Source organism: Lytechinus variegatus, chromosome 5 (genome assembly GCF_018143015.1).
Source record: "Lytechinus variegatus isolate NC3 chromosome 5, Lvar_3.0, whole genome shotgun sequence".
Taxonomy (NCBI): Eukaryota; Metazoa; Echinodermata; class Echinoidea; order Temnopleuroida; family Toxopneustidae; genus Lytechinus; species Lytechinus variegatus.
This window is the reverse complement of record NC_054744.1, coordinates 2,516,504-2,529,115: the sequence shown is the minus strand read 5'-3', so window position 1 is coordinate 2,529,115 and position 12,612 is coordinate 2,516,504. Positions and strand designations below refer to the sequence as shown.

At 36.7% G+C, this 12,612-nt stretch overlaps 1 protein-coding gene across 2 annotated transcripts in view; it reads left to right on the top strand.

The window, feature by feature from the left end:
- The first annotated feature begins 6,057 nt into the window (after positions 1-6,057).
- LOC121415056 (anoctamin-8-like) overlaps positions 6,058-12,612 on the top strand; it is a 39,695-nt gene continuing 33,140 nt past the window's right edge. For both annotated transcript variants that reach the window (XM_041608134.1, XM_041608133.1), the window contains exon 1: positions 6,058-6,161. In XM_041608134.1, the coding sequence (XP_041464068.1) occupies positions 6,125-6,161 (37 nt within the window). In that variant the 5' untranslated portion in view covers positions 6,058-6,124. The remainder of the gene's footprint in view (positions 6,162-12,612) is intronic.

The window sequence follows — 12,612 nt, the reverse complement described above, 5'->3', positions numbered from 1 at the left end:
CCATGGTACTGGGAAGCGGGGTTGCAGGGGGGGGGGCTGGGGGTGAAGCACCCCCCAAATTTGGGGGTGCTGCATGTCATTTTCCATAGGCAGCACCTCCTGGAAAGCTAGTGGTAGGTATGATAAATGATTATGTAATGAAAATGAACGACGTTTTGTAGACCCCCCCCCCTTCAGAATTTTCCGACACAGTACTTAAAATTGTGTTTAGATTCACCCTTTTCAGATCGGAATATCAAATATTTTCTGCTCGCGCTTCGCGCTTGCATTGTTGATTTAGAATGCCCAGATACTAGGTCTATCTCTAAACACGCGCACGCATGTTTATTCATATACGCAGCTTTTGGGGGTACTCCAGGCTGAAAAATATTTATATGAAATACATTTTATCAAAATAAATAAATTTTATGCAAATCTGATAACAAATAGTTCAGTTATTTTTTTTTTATTCTAAATTTCAGCAATATTTTATGAAAATGGTGATATGCATGTCATCATGAATATTTAAAAGGTGGGTTGACATGGGCGGAAATCTGTCCCCAAATGTAGGGGGGCCAGGGCCCGGAGAATTTGACAAGCAAAAAAACACAAAAGGTTATCACCCTAAATGTTAGGTCATTTTAACCCTAACAAAATTTGACAAGCCCCCCCCCCCCCAAAAAAAAAGGTTTTCACCCGAAATGTAAGGTCATTTAGTCAAAAATACAGGTATTATTTCGATTGTGAAGTGATGTATTTTTCTCCATAATGAAAGACCCAAAATAGGAGGGGGACATTTGATATTGTGTCCCCCTGTCCCCTCTGGGATTTCAAACCAGGTTTGAAGATGTCACATTCCCACTATCCTGTTTCTTGTGTTATTACATGGAATCAACATTATTTCATTTTTTTTAAACCAGTCTGAATGATATGTCTCCCTTATAATGAAGTTGCAGCAAAGAATATCTAATTGACTAAATCAGTTGTCAATTCAACTGTTTTTTGGTTCTTGAAGGGAAAATATTGAATAAACCTAATTCTATATAATGAAATACAGAAGAACAAGTGGGGATATGACATCATCAGTTTGCTCATTGGATATTAATGAAGACATGCTTAAAACTGTTTCACCAGAATAATGCTAATCTTTAAAATACAATAACTTTGATTTCCTTGTCGGATTTTGATAAAATCTTTATTCTTATCAATTCATCAATTGTATATAGTTATATACCTATTCTGTTCATGATTAGAAAAGTGTTTAAGATGTCCTGTTTTTAGTTTTGAAATCTCATTTTATTTCCGCTCGCGCTTCGCGCTCGCATCAATTGTATAGTTATATACCTATCCTCTTCATGATTAGAAAAGTGCTTAGAATGTCTTGTTTTTTATCTGAAATCTCAATTTTGTTTCCGCTCGCGCTCGCATCAATTTTATAGTTACTTACCTATCCTCTTCATGATTAGAAAAGTGCTTAGATTTTTTTTGGTCTAAAATCTCAATTTTGTTTCCGCTCGCGCTTCACGCTCGCATCAATTGTATAGTTATATTCCTATCCTCTTAATGATTAGGAAAGTGCTTAGAATGTCTCTTTTTTGGTCTGAAATCTCAATTTTGTTTCCGCTCGCGCTTCGCACCAATTGTATAGTTCTATACCTATCCTGTTCATGATTAGAAACGTGCTTAAGATGTCCCTTTTATAGGTCTGAAATCTCATTTTTATTTCTGCTCGCGCTTCGCGCTCGCATCAGTTGTATAGTCATATACCTATCCTCTTCATAATTAGAAAAGTGCTTAGAATGTCTCGGGGTTTTTTGGTCTGAAATCTCAATTTTGTTCCCGCTTGTGCTTCGCAATCGCATCAAATGTATAGTTATATATCTATCCTGATCATGATTACAAAAAGTGTTTAAAATGTCCAGTATTTAGGTCGGAATGTCAAAATTTTCAGCTCGCGCTTCGCGCTCGCATTATTTCATTGTTGATATATGTATCCTCTTAATGGGTAACTGCAAACAGTCCTTGTAACACGTCCCTTTCGATCAGGCCAGAGCGTATATGAAAAATATCTGCTCGCGCTGATCACGTTCGCAGTTATTATTTGTTACAAACGCATCTTGTTCAGGACCACAAACATTGCTCAAAATGTTCAATTTTCAGGACAAAATACCTAATCCCCCCAAAAAAAGCTCGCGCTTCGCACTCGAGTTCTCTTATTATATATCTATGTTCTTTTATAAGAAGAAAGATAAGAAATAACTGTTATTGTCATATACATATATATAGTATTCAACCTAGTCAATCTATATATATATATATATATATATATATATATGTGTGTGTGTGTGTGTGTGTGTGTGTGTGTGTGTGTGTGTGTGTGAGGGTGTGTGTGTAATTTTGGAAAACTCAATTGTGTCCCCCCCCCCCATTGTTGAGGAGAGATTTCAGCACCCCCACTGAAAAAATCGTTCCCAGGTCCCTGCCGACGTTACACATTTTTTTACCTGCTGAGGGGTGGGGATTCTCTGTTCCCCTGACATTTTTTGCCTTTTACGTAATGATACCTGAAGCCCCACCCCTAATCCCCTGATATCCCCTCTGCATCCGTAGCTGTGTAACATTACAATTATTACTTTAATTTAAATCAACGATGCTTGTAATCTTTTTATGACTATGCCTGTTCATCGAGCACTTTTAATAAATATTGCAAAAGGACAAAAAATGATGATAACCGCTCGAGGAGACCATTTTTTTTTACTAAGTAAGACAAGTAAGGGTAAATACTAACCATTCCTGACATAGCCAAAGTTACGAGGGATAAAATGTTGAGGTAAAACGTAGGTCTACATGACAATTTGGAGGCCTATACCTATGTCATAAGTTTCATTTGAAAATGCCATTGTAATTATTTTCGACCACTTTACTTTGTTCTGTTGAAAATGAAATAAAACAAATTGAAATTGAACTATTGACAAAATCAATACATTGATCTGTGTCTTCTCTTCCCTTTCTCCCCACAACACCTGCGTTCCCTGCATCCATCTAATATCTCTTTTGGTCTATTTTCCACGGCTCTCATGCAGTTTCTTTCTGTCACTTTTCCCCTTCAGTTTATTTCATTTGTTCTGTATATATTTTTTCGGTTTTCTTTATTTTTCCTTAATTTCTTTAACCTTTCCCTCGTTCGATCATGCCATTCTTTTTGTATTCATCTCCGTGTTTGTTTTAGTCTTTCAATTTCCACCAAGTTTTAATTCCAATAATTCACACACAAAATATGTATACTCCTATATGTACATTATATTCCTCTATACTGGACAATTAACTTCACCTTCATAGCACCGGGTATACCCATTGGTAGGGCCTATACCAGGGAGAGCAATGAGAGTGGCAAAGTCTCAGAGCAAAGTGTGGATCTAATGCTTTAATTGTCAAAGAACGCAATAGGCCGTTGTGGGATTCGAACACACGATCGACCCTCTGAGTACAAGGCGAGAGTCAAAACCACAATACAACGTCTCACAAGTTCCATATTAAACACTGGCGTACAGATTGGGGGCTCTTACCCCCCCCCAAAAAAAAAAAAATCACGACCAAGAAAAAAAAGGGATAAGGGTGAAATATGATGTAATTTTTCAATATTAGGCCTATGTCAAAATTTATCACAAACTTGGATTTTGGTAATAAAATGTCAACATTTATGCTTCAGCTTGCGCTTTGCGCTTGCATCACTAATTAAATCAAGACACTCATCCTGGCTAGTCATGATTATAAAAAGTGGGTAGAATGTCCCGTTTTTAAGTATATAAACCTAAAAAAATAAAAATAAAAAGCTCGCACCTCTCATTTGACATGTTTGAAATAATTGTTTACTGGAGATATATCTTGTTAGACTTTTTTTCCAGATCGAGATATATAAAAAAAAAAAATCAGCTTGCGCTTCGAGCTTGCATCAAGCTAAATTAGATATACCTTTTCCGAGCTGATCAATGTAATGGTACAAAAAGTGCTTGGAATGTCAAGCTTTCAGGTCAGAAAATAAACAAATTTCAGCTTGTGCTTCGCGCTCGCACAATTTAGCTTGTGAGATACATGTATGTATCCTCCTGACGAGGTCCCTTTGCCTACGTTTAGGTAGGTATAACATCCTGATCATTGCATGGTACAAACACGTGCTTAGAAAGAGGCAAGTTTGCAGGTCATATATATTTATATAAAAAATCAGCCCGCGCTTCGCGCTCTCATTATTTGGTTTTTGAGAAATAAATCATGTTACTCATGAACCACTCCAAACAGGCCCCCTTTTCTGTTTTCAGGTCAGTATATTACAAATTTCAGCTTGCGCTTCGCGCTCGTATTAATTATTTACTTAGGGCCTAGATGCGCATCTTGATTAGTGCCAGGTAAAAATGGCAATTAAAGGTAATAATGGCAGAGGTAGTGACAGAGGTATAATAATGGAAGAGGTTTATAATCATTTAGATAGTAGAAATCGATTGCAATCGTTATCTGGACAGTCCGATTAATATTATTTTGAAAAAAAGAGAATTTATGCCAACATTTTCATGTTTTTGGTCAAAAATTTGCATGTGCATCGATGTGCATTGATATCTTTCTATTTTATAAACAACAACTAATGCAATATCAGCATTCGGCACGAAAGGGGATATATTAACGAGAATATTGATATGCTTCATGACAGTATTATAGATAAAGGGCAAATACTTCCAACTGGGCGTTGTGGCGTGCGCCTGTAATCCAAGCTGTGGGGGAAGTTACAAATTGATGCAGAGGTTCGAGCCCTGATCACGTCTTTCGGATGGTGACGTTAAAGGTCGGTCCCAGACGTAAATAATCATACCTGATTGATACACGTCTGACAAAACTCAAATACACACAAACACACACTTCCAAATTTATTACTCGATATTGCGATAAAAGCAACCTCCGTGTCCTAGTCAAACAGTAGCTGGATATTCACAAAATTGGGAAAATGAGAAAATATCTTGATAGGAAAACAACAGAAAAGTTAGTACATTCGATCAAGGATCAAATATAAACTTCTCATATTAACATTCAAATGTATTCATGGTATTGCCCCTGCTTATCTTCAAGAACTTGTCCAGATTCATAAACCCAAGCGTAATCTCCGTTCTGGCTCACAAAATCTTCTCTCTGAAATTACTGTCAAGACCAAATCATATGGGGATCGGGCTTTCCAGAAAGCTGCACCAGCACAATGGAATTCTCTTCCATCGACATTAAGAAATATTACCCAGCTTGAGAAATTCAAAGTTCAATTAAAAACCCACCTCTTTCAGAATGTTTGATTTAGTCACTCGCGCATAGAGACCTGTAGGTGTTATGCGTATTTAAGAAATGTACTATTATTATTATTATTCAGAACAGAAAAGGGGACACTTTGAAAGAGCATCTTGCAAAAATAATGAGCGCGATGCCCGATCTGAAAATTGACATTTTATGGACTGTTTTTATGAACTTATGAAGGCGTATACTTATCTCATCATGAAACAAAAGCGAGCATGATGTATTTGTTTTTCATAATTATATTCAGACCTAAAAATGACTTTTTAAGCATTTTAGTAGGCCTTATCACTTAATCAAAGAATGAAAACTCGGAGAGCGAGGAGGAGGAAAAAAATTTAAATTGAGTTGAAAAGGAAATGTTTTAAGCGCTAGATCTATATAATCCTCTTAGACTGAGATAGTGTATCGCATTGAATAGTCAATGCTTGCAGTGAACACATAGGCCTTAATAAGCAAATTATGTTTCATCAAATTCTGAAGAAAAAAAATCCTCTTTCCAACTACGATTCTCTTTCTTTCCCTCTTTATCTCTTCCGATCTCCTCCCCATGTTTTTTTTTCGCCAGTCGATCGGAGGAAGGGGGCAGGCCCCCATATTTACGCCAATGATGTCGTGAGAAATGATAGTTTACAACCTCGACTCGAGTGACAATGATAGAAGAAACAAATTTTTCTGCCACTATTTTTAATCTCTAGGACACCGTACTCATATTTCATTTTTCTATACTGCGCGAGAATGAATGTGCTGTATTGCCAAGACAAAAATTCTTTTCATTTGTTATTAATGGATCTCAAATGCTAATCATAAGCTGACCAGAATGTTGAAGGCCCAAGCTAAAGATGCAGTGCAACATGGTGAGTATAAACCTAGGAATCACGCTTGCGGCATCGCCCATGGCCGTCGAATAAGCTGAGTAAAGAAGGCATATACTCAAGGAGCACTTCCCCGACTTTGCCGGCGGTGCTAAGCTCAAGATCGTGGACCCAGTTGTCACTGTCAGTGGGTCAGTACAGTGGGTCGCGATGCGATGGTGACGCGCCGTGACTTTTTTTTTTACTTAATATGAAATAAAACGAGAGTTTCTATTACTTCAATGAATCTTAACTCCATAATTTTTTTTATTTTACTTATCAATTTTTGTCTCGGTTATTTTCCATATTCCATAAACAAAAGAGAAGGAAAGAAAATTTAAAAAAATAAAAAAAGTTTAAAGAATAAAGTACCGGTAAATAACTTCAAGTTGAAAAAAAGGTAAAGGCTAAGCTAGGCACGGCCGTAGTCACTAGATGGCGCTGTTGCGGAAGTGCTCAAAATTTGTACGTAAGTTTCGTCCGCTTGTCAATCAGTGCAATCGCATAGCGATGCGATATCGTCAAAATTAAGCCTCTGTCAGCGCGGATGAATATGATATTTTCTCTTTGTGATTGTCCTCCCGTGCGATGAAAAATATGTCATCGTAATGCATAGGACTTTCGCGAGCTACCGAAGTCATTTTCGTGCCCCAAATTCCATGAAATCTTCCAAAAATAACCATGAAAGTGTCGGTAAGTCAAAAATGTCTTGAGTTGCTCTCAATTCTTACCTTATTTAGTTGTATTTCTTGCAAAATGGGTCTCGAAGGGTTCTGGATTTTCCGTTGATTGTGAAACTTGAATTGATTTCCTTTCTGTGTCTTGCAGTTAAATTGCAGCGCGGGGAATCGCAAGGGCTGTGGAAGCCCTTCTCAGTGAGGTTTACAAGCTGAGCTGCCCTTGAATTTGGTCGAATTTCGAGCCATTTTAATCGCGCGCACGGGATGATTAATTAACATCACAATTAGAGATCAAGATTACGTCACGTACGTGCGTACGTGTGATACACAGAAATGAAATTGAACTTGAATCACACGGAATCACAGTCAAGAAATGCTTTGTTTTCTTTGTTTGCTAAATGATTTCCTGAATTTAAAATCATGAATAAACACCAGAGTAATGACATGAAGGAGATAATCATGGTCATATGAGGAATAACTAAATATTTTCTGAAAACGAGTGAATATGATGGGGCAATAATGTGCATGCACTGGAAAATGAACATTCACCTCACTGTCAGTGCCGTGGTGTCAGTCACTCAGACACAGTGCTTTACTGCCTTTTACTGGCCTTTTCTTTGCACTGCCGCCGCCACTGGTTTTTCTTTTGCCAACTAGATTAAAACTCATTTATTAATATGTTTATTGCAATTTTTGAATAAATGGTAATACAAAGTGGAAAAAAATGAAGATAAAAATAATTTGGACTAAAAACTTGTCATGCCATCACCCCCCCCCCCTCTAAAAAATACACACTATCTTCAATGACTCGTTTAATTTAATTTGCATTGAGAAAATAAATAATTGTATTTATGCAATTTTTTATTTCTCATTCTTTCTGCCAGAATATCAGATGCCATCATGAATAAACCTCACCACCAGATTGAACTCCTAAACATCTTGATAATGACTATCTACTGAGATATATCTTGCCTTCTTGAGATTGGAAGTTTTAAGTTCAAGTCAGAGTGACCTAAGGCCCTACTAACAAGAAGAATCCAGATTTACATAAAAACAAATCCCACGAAAGATACAAACTGATTTTACTCTTAATGTGTAGTGTGTATGTGAGACACTGTGTTTGTGTTTATTTTGAGGAGGACCTCCTGTCTCTGTTTTTATTATTTTATCGACTGAATGAATGATCAATACCTAAAAGTGAGAACTGATTTTTGAGGAGAGTACATTAGTGTATGGTTTTGAGTAACTGTTTTTCTTTATTATTTTTCTCATAATTATTATTTTGCCTTTTATTATATATTTTCAGTTATATATTGTCAGTTACATTAAGTTGAAGTAACCAAATTTGATCAAAGTGTTCAATTCTTGGGATAGAATTTTATCAGGTAATAAAACTGAGTTTGATAAATCTAAAAAAGGACACTGAAAAAATATGAACACTTGGAGATGCTCACTAAGAAGAGGAAAAAACATGAAAGGAAATGGAACTTAAGTGGATGTTATAGCATGCCTTTCGCAGATCTCCAAGCACCAGGAATCATAGGCGGCGGAAGTGGGGGGGGGGGGGACGTATCCCCCTAAATTTGAGGTGGGGAGGGGACGATTCCCCCCCCCCCTCAATTTTTTGTTGATAACCTTATTTTTTAATTTTTTTTGGCTTGTCAATTTTCAATTTTGTTTCCTGTGTCCCCCCCCCCCCGAAGATATTTGGTCACTATCTTTTTTTTTGGGGGGGGTCAAAAGATTTTAAATGATGATGTTCAACTGAGAGTTGCTGAAGTGGAATCTCCGTTTGTCTGTGAACTTGTTATAGAGAATGATTATTCCAGGACAAGTTAGATGATATTACCCAGCCCATAGCATACATCCCAACAATGGAATGGAGGCAATATACCCCTGTAATACATGAAGTATCATATTATCTTCAGGTTGGTTTGGAAAGTAAGTCCTCTAGTCAATATTAATGTCTGCCCAACAAAATGGTACTATCTGGCAATTTGGTGGTTCAATCACAAGCAGAAAAAGTTAAGTAAATTGACACTAGTAAGATAATTAAACAAATATAATACAGCCAAACCGTCTGACCCCTTACTTGACTACTGACTTAACTAATTATTGAAAAATGACTAGGGATGCTTAGGCCCTTTGTAACCATTGCATTGGGCAGACTTTGAAGCAGATGACTAGAATTCATACTTTCATGAAGATGAAGGAACATCAAAATGATTATTACAATTTAGCAAATATGAATTTATAACACTGTTATGGTCATAAAAAATAATGAATTTCTATCAAGCAAAATGACAATACAATGTAAGAAATAAGTGCAATAATGAATAAAGTAATTTCATTTCCAAAAGATATCTTCCATAATTTAATAACCAAATTTCTCAAGATATTTCTTCTGCACAAAGTGTATGAAATGCTCAGTGTAAATCATGCTGTTTATAAATCTCTAGGAAATCTTTTTTTTTTTCAAAATGAAAATACATGTAAACTTAATCAAAACCAGGGGTGGTGGATCCAGGATTTATCCTGGGGGGGAGGCACATTTTCAGGATGAAAATTTGTCAAGCAAAAAAAGGGCCTTACGGGGGGGGGGGGGGCATTCTTTGATGAAAATTGCATATTTTCATTACATCTTGACTGTAGCTCTCAAAGGGGGGGGGGTTGAGCCAGATGTGCCCTCCCCCAGATCCACCAGTGATAAAAATCAACATTTATGAAAGATTGCATACCTGATATTCTGAATTGGTAAATTCAATGCATATGTCTACAAAATGAAACTGACATGTTTGGATAAATTGCTTATTTTTGTTTCAAGAAAGAATTCATCAATAACAGCTTAGAGTTATTGAGAAAACATCAAGAAAAAATAACATTTTGATATGCAATAAATATATCTATTTTATATATGCTTTGTTTTTTAAAAAAAAATTTAATCCTTGACATGGGGGGGGGGCTGGTTTAGTTGTCAAATTCACCCCCCCCCATTAGGTAAAATGCTTTATCAAAATAAGATTATGCTATCATTTATAAATTACTGCATTTTGGAGCCCATTAAAATTCAAAATGAATCATAGAGGGCAGTGCCACACCTTATTCAATGAAATTAAGGAGGGGCATGCACAGCTGAAAAACTTTATCAGCAGGGGCAATAATTTTCACCGCAATGTCAATAGTACTATTAGATATCCTAAAAAAAAAATCCTGAAAACACATAATTAAAATGAAATTAAACTCCCAGGAAGTGCCCCTGTATACTATTACAGCCCTTGACCTGTATATTCTCAAGAGGTTCAATAATTCCTTCTCTTCCCTTGTAGAGTCGGTTCGGGTGCGAATGTGTCTGAAAAAAATGATAAGTAAAAAAAGGATCATTAGTAAAAATTGTAGAGAGAACAGAACATATCATTTTTTAAAAATTTAGCAAGCAAAAACAAAGATTGATCTGGCATTGGAAAATAAAAGGAAATTAATTAACACCCCCCCGCTTCAACATTTTTTTGTTGTTTGCTTCTGCTTACAACTTTATAAATTTACCCGATACACCTTTCAAAACTTTTGGCTCCATTATCATGATTATGCCACTGTTCAAGTATTATTTATTTGGAAACCAATGCTAAAACTATAAGGTGAAATGAAATTATATAAAGAAAAAAATATATTTCACAAAGTATAAAATCATAATGATGTAGGTCATGTTGAAATTAGACCCTGGACTGGACTCAAAATTAGATCAAGTGTAGTGTAGACCAAATGTAAATTAGACAAAGTGTAGACCAAATGGCAATTAGAATTTTCTTTTAAACCAAATGGGTCAAGCCCATTTGGTATAAAGACTAAAATATATGTATATAAGTTTAAAAAATATAATTAAGTAGCCTAGGTTGTGCTGAAATTTGACCAACTGGACATTGACAAAATGAGAATTAGACCAAGTGTAGACCAAATGGGTTTAGCCCATTCGGCATTAGACTAAATGAGAATTGGGCAAATTGCATGTGAACCAAGTGAATATACATATTTACAATGTGGAACTGCATGATATAAAGCCAATTTTATGTACCAGTATTTGACAAAGTAAAAAAATATATAATTATGTAGGTTATGCTGAAATTAGACCAACTGGACATTTCGCTAAATGAGAATTAGACCAAGTGTAGACCAAATGGCAATTAATTAGACCAAATGGGTTTAGCCCATTTGGCATTAGACTAAATGACAAGTGGGCAAACTGCATGTGGACCAAATGAAAATACACCATGAAAACACATTTCACAAGTTGGGACTGATATAGAGAGCCGTAGCAGACGACGGAGATGTGTACATGATCTGCGTCTGCAAAAAACGCGCACGCATGTATGTACTAACATGAAAAACAGCATATGGGACGATCTGACAAAAAATTGCACATGCGGGGCTATTTGAGAGTCACAGCAGAGGACGGCTAGCAGACGCCGACGGGCGCGCGCATTTAGCGAGCACATCGTGATCGTTTAAACTATCGATAGTAAGGACAGTGCATAACACAGGACCCGCGATGTCTATAGACTTTTTCGACCCATGTTGGTGCTATGAAATTCTCTTTTTTACAGTTTAAGTGAATTTTACGTAAGTTTTAAGTGGTTTCACATGATAAATTAGATATTAAGAAATTTTTTGATATCATTCTTGGGGACAACAAACACATTTTGAAATTCTTGTTGTCCTGCCTAGCTAAGCAAGCAGATAAAGGAGGTGATTTCTTCCCTCTCTGGTAAGAGTTCCATATGCACCAACAACAGCATATGCACCCCTAGACAGCTGGCAGCCGTCTGTTTCGAGGAGTTTTTAACATTTTTTTTTTATTTCTCCTCGTACACAGACGGCTTGCTAGCATGCAGCCACCATTAGGGGACTTGCCATGCAAAATCCCCCCGTCGGGGCTCTTCAATTTTTGTTCTTAATGAATAAAATTTTTGAAAATAAATGCTACCAAAATGCAAATTCATATTCCCTCTTGGCATTAATTGCCAAAAAACAGAGAAAAATCGAGTTAAAAGGAACAAAAACAGTGATTTACCTCGGCTGTCGCGCAAATTCACTTTCCCGTTTTATCCGATCTTAAGTACATAAACATATGGCCATTGAGTCCCCTGTACAGATTGCTCGAGAAATTCGGTCTCTGTATTTGGTGAGTGAAGCCAACGGAGTTCAGCTGAACAACCAACATAACAGAGACCGAAGCTTTTGGTCTAATGCACCCCCCACTAAAATTGAAAATAGAAACATGGAGAAGGTTCAGAATAATATATCTAGCGGCCCTAATATAGAACATAATGTATATAAGGGGGAAGTGGAAATACATACCAAAATATGGCTTTATTCCGTCAAATTTCGAGCAGGATCTAGTGCGTGTAATTGTCCATAGACATTGGTTTATTTAGTCAGTAAAGGGTCTGTGAGTCAAGACTAGTCGAACTATCGGCTGATAATCGTAAAAATATCCCTTCCGGTACAGCGCTTCTCGCTAGCATAGCGGGAAAGGTCTTGACTGCAAACAAAATGAGGTGAGTTCGAGTCCCAACTAAGGTAAGCAACAGTAAACAAATGATAGAAAAATCTTAAGTGAACGAGCCAGAAGTCTCTGCAATCTTTTGTTATTTTTGGTGGGGGGTGCATATGGAACTCTTTCCAAAAAATCTAAGGTGAACTAACTGGAAGTCTCAACAATCTTGTTATTTCTGATTGGGGGTGCAAATTGAACTCTTTCCCTATCTCTGACATGGCTT